At 31.7% G+C, this 11,085-nt stretch overlaps 2 protein-coding genes across 2 annotated transcripts in view; one reads left to right on the forward strand and one right to left on the reverse strand.

The window, feature by feature from the left end:
- Window positions 1-7,439, forward strand: part of LOC116845231 — a 9,269-nt gene extending 1,830 nt beyond the window's left edge. Inside the window, exons 3-15 of the mRNA XM_032817671.1 lie at window positions 6-32; window positions 642-1,306; window positions 1,380-1,556; window positions 1,777-2,141; window positions 2,301-2,573; window positions 2,689-3,045; window positions 3,177-3,423; window positions 3,497-3,708; window positions 3,785-3,923; window positions 4,040-4,293; window positions 4,351-4,519; window positions 4,605-4,777; window positions 5,473-7,439. Of these exons, the coding sequence (XP_032673562.1) occupies window positions 6-32; window positions 642-1,306; window positions 1,380-1,556; window positions 1,777-2,141; window positions 2,301-2,573; window positions 2,689-3,045; window positions 3,177-3,423; window positions 3,497-3,708; window positions 3,785-3,923; window positions 4,040-4,293; window positions 4,351-4,519; window positions 4,605-4,777; window positions 5,473-5,578 (3,164 nt within the window). The 3' untranslated portion in view covers window positions 5,579-7,439. The remainder of the gene's footprint in view (window positions 1-5; window positions 33-641; window positions 1,307-1,379; window positions 1,557-1,776; window positions 2,142-2,300; window positions 2,574-2,688; window positions 3,046-3,176; window positions 3,424-3,496; window positions 3,709-3,784; window positions 3,924-4,039; window positions 4,294-4,350; window positions 4,520-4,604; window positions 4,778-5,472) is intronic.
- On the reverse strand, window positions 7,216-11,007 carry LOC116845244. Its single transcript, XM_032817713.1, has 3 exons — window positions 10,569-11,007; window positions 9,663-9,819; window positions 7,216-9,379 (listed from the first exon to the last, which is right to left on the reverse strand). Exons 1-3 carry the CDS (start codon window positions 10,867-10,869, stop codon window positions 8,980-8,982), a joined length of 858 nt encoding a protein of 285 aa, XP_032673604.1. The 5' UTR covers window positions 10,870-11,007; the 3' UTR covers window positions 7,216-8,979.
- Between the last annotated feature and the right edge of the window lie 78 nt (window positions 11,008-11,085).

The raw sequence follows: 11,085 nt of genomic DNA on the forward strand, positions 1-11,085 counted from the left end.
TGACCAATTATCAGGAAGATTTAAACAATTAGGTAAATAAGTATTTTATTTTAATTTTCCTTGATTTTAAAAATATTTGTTATATTAGAAATAATATAGGCGTTAAAAATAAGAAATAAAAAAAATGGTATTTATAGAACTATAGTAATTAAGAATTATATATATATATATATATATATATATATATATATATATATATATATATAAAATTTATTAGCATTTATTTAACAAGAAATTTATATTATTTTTATATATTCTGGTATTGACATTTATTTTCAAAGATTTTTATTATATTTACAAATTACAAAAATAAAATACTTAAAAATGTTTGATACGAATTCTTACTTGTGCATTAGTATTGAATACCTGTGATAGATGAGTCATGATGAAGTCATGTTCTCCAAGCTTTTTAATATTCCTTACAAGTACCTTCTACTGATTCTGAATAAGCTTGTGCAAACATATTGATGGCTTTGATGTCACAACTATTCTCACACTAAAAATTGTGATTTTTTCCAAAAATTTTGAACATTAATTATTTTATAATTTTATCACCTTTTTATAATATTTCGGAAAATACAACTGAACATTACATTTTGAAATTTTTTTTGTCAATATTTTTGTTATTTTGTCTTTTTCAGCTGTCAAGATTTCATCAAAAGCACATTCTAGCACAAAAAAATCTACAAATGAAGATGTAGATACTTATCATAAAAATAAACAATGTTTAATGACAAGATCTTGCGATGATGAATCGCGGCATAATAAACCGTCTCATCAAGGCCTTTCCCAAGAACTCGAATATCCAATTGAATCCAATAAAAATGTATATTGGACGTCTCCGAAATCCGCAACGATAAATGACTTGAGTCGCGTTCAGATTAACAATTATGACGACGACGAAAACGAGAAGCTGTACACGAAGAATATAGAGTACATCGACGTCGATCACGAGTACAAAGAAGTAAATGATTTTGAAGATACATCTTGTACAATCACTAACAAAGTATCAAATATGAATTACATTACCGATGATTTTAACATAAAAAACACAAGCGGAAGAGAAAACAGTTTATCCAGCGTTAGTTATGCAATGGATTTAAAGGTGGAAGAGAGTGATCTAGATGTATTTAACGTCAGTAATGTCGATGCCGGTTCCGATGGTGCAGTGAGCGAAGCTGGGACTTACACGATTCATAAAGATTATACCGACGAGGAGAAAGCAAGAATGGATATTGATAAAGTTTTTAGCGTTGGTGTTTTGACAGAAGATGAAAGTAATGAGGCGTACGTTCATAATTTCAAGGTAGGTAATATTTGTAAAGATTTGTGTTTGCACGTAATAGTATAAATATTTACGATATGACTTTGTTTTACAGATGAGCATCTCTCGCGATAACAACGCGTGGATATCGGAATGGGCTACACAAGTAGTGGAACATAATTCACTACCTCCGATGATAGGCGGCTCAACGGGGCGTACACCGCCTCTCAGTCCTACTAAGATACCATCTCCGGTCCATAGTAGATCTCAACGAATGTCGCGTAATCGTTATGTATGTATCATATGAGATATTCTGCATCAATTAGATCTTAAATAATTTAAAGCTTCGCTTATTTTCCGAATTTGGATCGCGACAAGGAAGAAAAATCCGGAAAACAAGCAAAATATTGGACAATACCGCGAAAACTTAAAATATCATAATTCAAGAATTCTTTAAGTCTTTTAATTATACCGTGATCTTTTCCGTTTAATTTACATAGTTTTGTGTGCAGGAACAATCGGACAGTAATCCAGATACTGATACGTATGTACGAATAAAAGAAAGGATTGGTTTGGCCTCGAGTCAACATCAGATCATAGATTCCGGCGGTGAATCTGACGATGATACTAGTAATAGTTACAACACGCCGCCTAACAGCTCGCAACGTACGCCTGTACATAGTGTCGCAGCTAGACGCAGCAGTTTGTCCGAGTCATTGTTTCGAAGAGCCAACACCAACGAAAATAGACGAAGCGTCCGCAAATACTTAAGTTCGGCCAGATCAAAGACTGCTGACACGAATGTAGAATTAATGAACAGCCCGTCCCAAGTTTTGTCACCCCTCCATTTGGAAAGAAGAAGCAGCTCTCTTGATAGGTGAACCATTTTGTTTGATACATTTTGATCAGCAATAGTTAGATCAAATTAGTATAATTAATATATTTTCTTCTTTATATATGTGCATATATTTTATAATTATATTACATATAATTTAATGTTACTATTTAATATTAATTTTTCTTTTCTATAATTTAGGAAGGAATATGCTTCTGATACAACGGAATCTAATACGTCCAGAAGAAATAGTATGAAATATAAGGAAGAAGATTTTAAGCAACAGCACACAAACAGTCCCATCTTAAGCCGTCTCAGACCACCTACGCCAAAATTGACTAACAGTCCTATTGTAAGTCGTAAAGCTGCTGCAACAAAAGTCCTGAATTCTCCTATGTTAGAACGATCTAAGCACATGACGAAATCGTCCCAACAGGCGAAAAATATAGGATATTTTACATGTGTCGAAAATAGGTATATATCTTTGTACATGATTTCATTAAAATATTAATCTCAAACTGCTTAATATTTACATTTAGTTATATCTTTTAGTTCTTATCTTTTAACTAGCACATTAATTTTTTTACAGTCCGTATATGTTGAGAAAATCCAATAGCACTACAAATTATCATGAAGGAACCAGTTTTGATAAAGATATCTCTATTAAAGCGCCTAATGTGTCACGTAACAGTCCAGAATTTCAACGGCATCTCAATATACAAAGATCATCGAGTAACGCAAGTATTAGAAACATAAAGTCGCAGAATATGGTGACGCGTCGCAGCAGCTTCAACAACAGCGACGTTGACAGGATATCGTCAAGAGGAAAATTTCACGTCGCCTCTGACAGTAGCAGCGAAACTGGCGAACAACAAAGGAAATCTCCATTAACACCGATCTCATCCGGGATCAAGTTAAATAGAGCTTTTAGTATAAGAAGAGCAAGGTATGTCACACAAAAACTACATAGAGATTTTAATATTATATGGGAATGTATAGGACAGAATAAGAAAGTATTAATACATCTATTTATCTCAAAAACTATAGATTATACAAATAAAGCCTTATTATTTGTAGATTAAATTGCGAATCTGATACAACGCCGAACACAACCCCGGAAGAAAGGCGTAGACGAGCACAGTCTGAAGTAAAGACTTCAGCACCTATGAATAAACAACAAAGTTATCACCACAGTCGCACAAGTAGCGTTGGAGCGCACAGTAAGGAGTCATTGAAGAAATCAGAATCAACGAAATTTAGGACACCATCTATATCTAGAACTGATACTGGTAGATTTAGTATGAGAGCTACTAAGCCTACTCATGTAAGCATTAATTTTAAATGATTAATTTCACATTGCCTGTAAAGTATTTTAATTATAAGATTTGTTTTCTAAGCATCCTCCGGGCAATCAGAAAGCGAACCAAAAGCCAAGTAAAGAGCACAAGAAGTCTGGTAGAAGTAATTCCACTCTCACATCGAAGGAAGTGGAATTTCAGAATTGGAAAAGACGGAAAAGCTATGATCCAATGAAAGCAGCGGCGGAAGGTAGAAAAAAATTGATAGATAATACAAAAAAGCATCACAGTACCGAAGATAGTTCTGGAAAGTGAGTATATTGATACAGAGTATTTGGTACATGCATGATCCCTTTGAAATTTATTTAGGAATTATATTTCTCCTAGCCATGACAATTCCGTGTTGAGATCTGCGAGTTTTCATGGTACAGGAGGTGCTCTCTCACTGGCCAATGATTGGTCAGACAATGAGTTTAATGATTCTTATCATGACAACCAAGTACCACCACCTAGCAGTCCGCAGTTGGTATGTTAAAATAATATATATTTAACTGATAATTGATTTACATTCTTTTACACACACACACACACACACACACACACACATATATATATAGTATTCATTGTAAAATTTATTATTAGGATAGCGATAGTGACTTGGAAACTTCATCTTATCTGCAAACAACTCAAAATGTCGTGTCTGCCATGTCCGCTCGCATGACAGGATATCGCCCTCCTCTCGACTCGGATAACGAAAGCGATGAAGATACGAGTCATAGCCTGCATCAAAATATACCGAAGGGACTGCGCCATCCAAGCGACACCGAGAGCAGCGATGAACGACATCCCATGGCGCAATCTCCTATCTCCAATACAAAATATAATAGAGAACTTAGGTATGTATTAGTATCAGTTACGCAGTTTCTTCATGCATGTCTGATCGGCGTTTTTAGTTTGCGTAGAGTAAAACTGGACCCGCAACGAACAAAACCTGTGTCTTCCACTGCAAACAAAGCTAAACATTTCTTGCACGATGCCCGTGGCAAACCCGAATCCATTTGCAATATCAGTAGAACTGATTCGGGACGACCTAGCACACGAGTTAGTAGAACTTTGGGCATGGTAAGTCTATAACATCTTTTTATTTCCTGATATAAATGTAAATCAAATATATATACTGTATTATAATATACGAGTGTTTTTATAGGGGCCTAAAAGCAAACCAAAAGAATCGAAAAAGCCTCCGGCGCCAAATATACGGGAGGTCGAGATGCAAAATTGGAAACGTCGCAAAAGCTACGATCCAATGAAAGCAGCAATGGAAGGAAGGAGGAAAGCAGGTTTGGCGAAGAAGAATATCAACGAAAATATGTCACCAAGGTAAACCGTCAAATATTCCTTGTAGAAAAAGAAATAATAGAAATAAGAAATTCCTCCTAGGCAATAAGAAAACCTGAAAGATACGTGCATCTTGGGTTTTCGTGTTGCTTGGGTCATTTTATATGCATGATTGAGAAAATAATCATTTTACTGTGTTGGTAGGACCGATAGCGATCGATAAACTAAAAATAATGGCAAAAAAAAGTAAGAGTGGTATGGTATAAATTTGTTTGGACATTTTGTCCTATAGATTTTCTCAAAAAGTGTATTCAATAGATGTTCTTCGCTTTTTAAGAGCACAAAACATAAAACACATTATTGACACAAATGCTTGTTTTTCCTATATTGCACTAACTGGAAGATTCCACCAGGCGAAAATTTTCAAAATAACGAAAGAAATAGCCTGTCTATGTTTTGCATTGGTTTATCTATTTTTACGATATTTTTTGCGAGGAAATTATAGCGTCTTATAATTAACTTCAAGAAAACTCATTTAATCTTGAATTTGGTTTGTCTAATATTGTGATTACGTTCAATTTGATCAGCGAGCTTCAACGACATCATGCGATGTAAATATAGATCGAAATATTTTTTTTCAGATGGAGGGATGTGTGTAAAAAATATTTTAGATTTTTGTTGCTTTACTTGCGTTTTATCGATTCAACTGTGCTACATATTTTTCTATTTGTATTTAGCCATGTAGCAAGGTCACAGAGTTTTCACGGATCAGTAGGATTGGTTGTCAGTGATTGGAGCGACGAGGAACCAGTCATATCTGCGGACGAAGCCCCGTTATATTAGAATTGTCTCAAAACTATCGGTAGCATATAGAAATAAGTACGCGTGAAAGTAAGATAAAGCCAAATTATTGACAAAATTCTTGTATATAAAAGCGCCAAAATCGAGTGAATTTTACAAAACGCTTTACGAGCACTCCTATATGTACCTAAAACGACTCTAGCAAGACAAGTAACTACATAAAGAATTCTTTCTATATTATAAATTTATGATCTATATATATAAAGATGTGCACAGGGACTGCCGACCCATAATTGCTAAATTCTGAGTTACAAAATTGTGCTTCCAAAAAATGATACTTAAAAATATATGCTGAAATTCACAGTATTAACATTAAAACGGCCAATTGCTTATTTTTAATTTAATTAATATAGAAAAATGTTTTTTCCGCATTTTGTTTTATATTCTTTGTTGCACGTAAAATAAAATATTGCCTAAAAATGTAGTTACGTCGAAGAAATGTTTTACACAAACGATATTAATGTAGAAAAGAAGATTGATTGAAGGTTAAGGAAAATTAAGATACTTTAGTATCAAGTGAAATATAACGGAAAAATGTGTATTTAATTTAATAATATAATACAAGGGGTGCTATAGGTATAGAGAAATATATGTGTGTTATTGGTTTAATTATATTTGGACCAATCGCGTAGCGTTTATGTACAAATATTTGTATCTCTATAACTGCATTTTATCTCTTATTGATGCAGTCTATTCATCTAAACATAAAATACGCATGTCCGTCGCTTGAGTAACTTATGAAACGTATTTTTTCATTAAGAGCAAGAAAATAGAAAAGCGCAAGGATGTTTAATGTGTAAATTTATGTATCTTTCTTTCTCGTATTATTGTTAAGATGTATGTATATTACACGTTGTTTGTTTATAATAGTTCAAATATCATATTAACATTGGTACTCGCGATTTCTTCCTGTTAGCGTAAAGATCGATATAGAAAAAATAACGTGCTACGCTCTCTTCCAAAGCGCGCAATGAATTGTAGTAAATAACTTTCCTCTATAATAATTTAATGTGATCACGAAGGGCTTTACGATGATCTTAAACATTAAGGTGTATATAATACTATCGATCGGTTTAACAATACATTCTTTGTTTCTGATTTTATATAAACTAACAAGTTTTTCCATTTTGCTCTAGTAAGTTGAATTATCCTTAATACATTCGATCGAGTAATATTACATGACACTAATATAACATAAGGTATATTTTATACATAAGTACTTGTTCAGAAAATTGTATCACTTGTTCAACAGACTGGTTGCTCTATTGTAAATTTGATGAGAATTTTATCTGGATTATCTTTCCTAAAATTTCGTAAAATTTATGCGAGTTTGTTGTGCATATCGCAAGCATTACGATAAAGGATTATATTAATGCTCCCTTTATTGCATAATCCCTAAACTATTATTCTGTTATCTAGCAACAGTTTTACAAACAACTTAACAATGTAACAACTTTTGTGATATTTTGTAATACACTATAATATTTATTTTTCTATATTATACAACTGAAAATTTAGTTAAAATTATTTATTAAATTTTATGCTTGTTAATTTAAAGTTTATTGATCTACAACACCTTTATTTATATGGAATTATGCAATAAAGGTTTTAGAAAAAATGTGATATTATGGCAGGATTAGAAAGTTACTGAGTTAAACAATAATAATACGGATTTGTTAAAAATGAGTAATAATAGTTTCAATAATTGAGCATCGATATTATGATTTTGTTTTAGTGATAATTTTGTTATGCTACGCAAAATTTGACAGTAACATTGTAGAACTAACTGTAACTTGTGGTTTTTGTTATTAAAATTTATATTAATTTTTTTGTGGCAAAATAAATATAGATGTATTATGTACAAACATTTAATTTTTCGACAAATGAAATTTATCTGATCTTTGTGTGATAATATCTCATGTATTAGAAGTTGGTCGGTTTACTACATGAGTTTGTGTATACATTTTAAGTATGTTGCGATTGTACAAACTATATTTTCTCATATACATTCTCTCATACACACATTTATTGGTGTTTAGCATTCTTGTTCTTCCTTTGAAGTAAAATGGGCTTCCAATGCGCAAAACACTATGTCTTCAAGATAGACACATCAAATTGCATAGAGCGTTACATAAATATATTGCGTAATTTTAATTTTGTAATTGGAAATATGAGAGTAACTTAGAAAAATATTATTATATTCCAGTTAATTATACTATTTGTGCAAATCTAATTTTGATTTCATTTTTCTATAAAATTGTAATCTCAGCACACATAAAACTAAAGAAATTTCAATTATTTTTGTAGATAACAAAAATACTGTCAAGATCCTCACTTTTGTAGCAATTTCAAACAACGATTATATGTTTGTAAGCTTTTTGTTTTACCAATGAATTTTTTAGATAATCAATTTACATATCTTAGTTTTATTATAATGGCGATATTATTATATCTCAGAATATTTTCTTATTAATATGATCTGTATTGCTTGTTTGTACATTATGTACACATATATTCGTGTAATAACATAATATAGATGTGTCTTGTTTCATCACAGGAAGGAGTGCGTACTTACAGGATGTCTTTCTTATCGTGATCATTCTGCTATTTTTGATGATAACAAATTTTCATGAGGGATATCAGATACTTAAAGTGGTCATAATAAGAAGCACACTCTGTATATGCAATTGTAATAACAATATGATATATTTTTGTATATTCACAGCCTACAGACAGGTGTGTTAAGTTCCATTTTACAGATTAATTAACTTTTATTAGAATATGTACAATTATTTTGAAGAGTACTACGTATGAAAATATAGTACTAATATCATAAGTAAAAATGTGTCTATCAATCGTTGCATATATATCTTAATAATATACAAGTATAAATGGCAAAGCAGTAAAAGTGTATTTCAATTTTTGAAACATTATCCAATATCGGAGTGTCAAGGGACCTTATAACTCGCGAAGCTTTCTCGAGCTTATGTTATTATAGATGTTATTGCAATTTTCTAAATGCCAATGAATTCAATCGACAAAGCAAGATTATTAAAAAAGCTACATGTATCTTAGAGAGAATATTATACAAATCTGATGTTTATATATAATATCGAATCTCGGGAGCGACGTTGCGAAGAGTAAGAAGTTTGTTAATGACAATTTGATTTTTTGATTTTTATTATCAAAGTATATATTCTATCATAAATATAAAAATACATTTGTTTATGCATTATAAAGAAAACGAAGAGTTTTGATATGCATATTAACATTTTTATAAAAATGTAACATCTTAAATTATCACATTGTAATAATATTAATCAAAGACAATGAATGTGTGTAAGTTTATCTTAGCGTGAGATACTAATAATTTTGTAAGATTTTCAAGAGGAAGGAGATGAGGGTGATGAGAATTTCTGTAGTGGATTGAGTTCTTCCAATTGTTCTAATTCCGCGTTACTTATGATCTGTGCGATTTGAAGTTTTACTGTGGCTTGTCTTTGCGGGGAAAAAGTTTTCAACGTTTGCGCATGACTTAAGAAGAGTAGATCTACCGCATCCATGAATTTCTGCAGTTTGCCAGTTTGCAAATATTCGAAAGTTTCGTCAGGTATATTGGAGTACAGATTTTGTTGCGATTTCCGTTTTCTTAAAGACAACACTAATGGCCTCTCGTTAGATGGTTCCTCGTAATACTGAACGTATTCTTCCAACGTAGGTTCGGACTTTATCTTGGTTTCTGCATCGCTGTCTGAATAATCGTCAGTGTGAATGTAATCTGTCCTGTACATAAAAACCCCCCATTAAATCGTTCAAATATTTTTAGAAGTTGATCTAAAAAACTTCTTTTCTCTAAAAGAAATTTTTTCTCTGAAGAAATTAATTTTGACTTTTATATTCACAAAATATCCACGACATCCTCAGTATATGAATATATTTTATCGAAGTCGTAGTTGTGGTTCGTAATTAATTACATCATGCATTTATCTTGTTTCTCAATCTATTACGTCGAATGACACATCTTCGGTATCCGTCAACAGTAACGGTTGATTCTTTAATAACTTACTGTCTGGTAGTCACATGTGGCTTCAAAAATTCCATTTGACTAGCCCAGGCCCAATGTTTGTATTTTTTACTACATTGTCCTGCGGTGTTTGATTGTGTTCGCAAATATTTAGCATAACTATCTCGTAGATGTCTCCATTTACTCTTCGCAACGGAACCTAGAACACAATTAAATTGAATTAAATTAATTTATTATGCAATGAAAAAAGAAGATAAGATATACATAACAAATTTCTAAAGATTTTTATAATAAATAATAGCTGTTTGCAAACGCTGCAATTTTTATAATGTAAAAGAATCTCGATTGTAATAAAATTTATAAAAATTAAAATTTAATTACTTAAATTATTATTTTATTATTTAATTAAATTTAATCACATTGAATTTAATTTTTATATTTTATATTTTTATATATTATTTTATATTTATATTTAACATTGCATTCATATTTAATTTTGGGTCTTCACTTATTTTCATAATTATTATTTAAATTGTTTAGATGTAATCACAGTATATAATTTAATCTAGTATTGTTTTTATATATTTTACAATGCAATATTCGTAAAAAACACTAACAAAGTATTAAAAATACACAAGTAAAAAGTAAGTTTTTACAAGTAAAAAGTAAGTTTTCAGTAAAAACTAATGCTTAATGATTATTATCTCTGATTGATGTATTTTATAGATCTGTCGAAGATCTCTAAAGATACAATCACTTCAATCACAGGCAATAATTATTAAAAGTTTATTAAGCGATGGTTTCTGGTAAACGTAGCTATTGTATAAATATAATAATTACACTAACGTAATATTTCTTTATTAATATGTAATAGTGTTGCGACGACAAGTTTACTCGCACAATTGTAATAGCGATTTTATTTAAGATTCGTTGAAGCCAGTCGCTCACCATTGTCTAAACGCAACTTAATCGCAATGTTCGCCCAAGTCTCTGCCTTCTTCGCATTGTCCTTGTAATCTTTATTCTTCGTATCATAAAGTATAGGACAGTTTCGTACGAGGTTGATGAGTATCTCGCTTTCGCACATGGTGCGCGATAGCGCGAAATTGTACTGTCCGAAGCACCGCATGAGTGAGCGGCGAACTGCGTAGACCGGATACGGTAATTGTTCCTCGGTCGTCGTCGGTCGCTTCTGCCCGCATGCGGTTGTCCGACCCAGGGCCGGCTGCGTGTCAAGCGATACCCTCATGATACAAGATATCTGCAGCTGAAAAGAATAAATGTCGTCAGTTGATAGTTAACACCGTGTAATATTATTGTATTCATTACTTATAAGCCTATATATTGTGTGTATAGCACATCGCATAATATTTAACACTCCATATTATTCATACTTCTTTATAGATAAATAGTGGACAAGTAATGACTGTAGTAGATTTACCGAGTATCTTTTATTCGCGACTGA

Source organism: Odontomachus brunneus, unplaced genomic scaffold (assembly GCF_010583005.1).
Source record: "Odontomachus brunneus isolate Ranch 3 - 2012 unplaced genomic scaffold, Obru_v1 Obru_scaffold_050, whole genome shotgun sequence".
Lineage (NCBI taxonomy): Eukaryota > Metazoa > Arthropoda > Insecta > Hymenoptera > Formicidae > Odontomachus > Odontomachus brunneus.

What these genes read in the sequence shown, in the direction of transcription:
- LOC116845244 (XM_032817713.1), bottom strand. Translation starts at nt 10,869, where the DNA reads ATGAGGGTATCGCTTGACACGCAGCCGGCCCTGGGTCGGACAACCGCA. An exon ending in TAAGTTGCGTTTAGACAATG is followed by an intron (nt 9,820 to 10,568) that starts GTGAGCGACTGG and finishes ATTGTGTTCTAG; the next exon opens with GTTCCGTTGCGAAGAGTAAA. An exon ending in CCACATGTGACTACCAGACA is followed by an intron (nt 9,380 to 9,662) that starts GTAAGTTATTAA and finishes TTTTATGTACAG; the next exon opens with GACAGATTACATTCACACTG.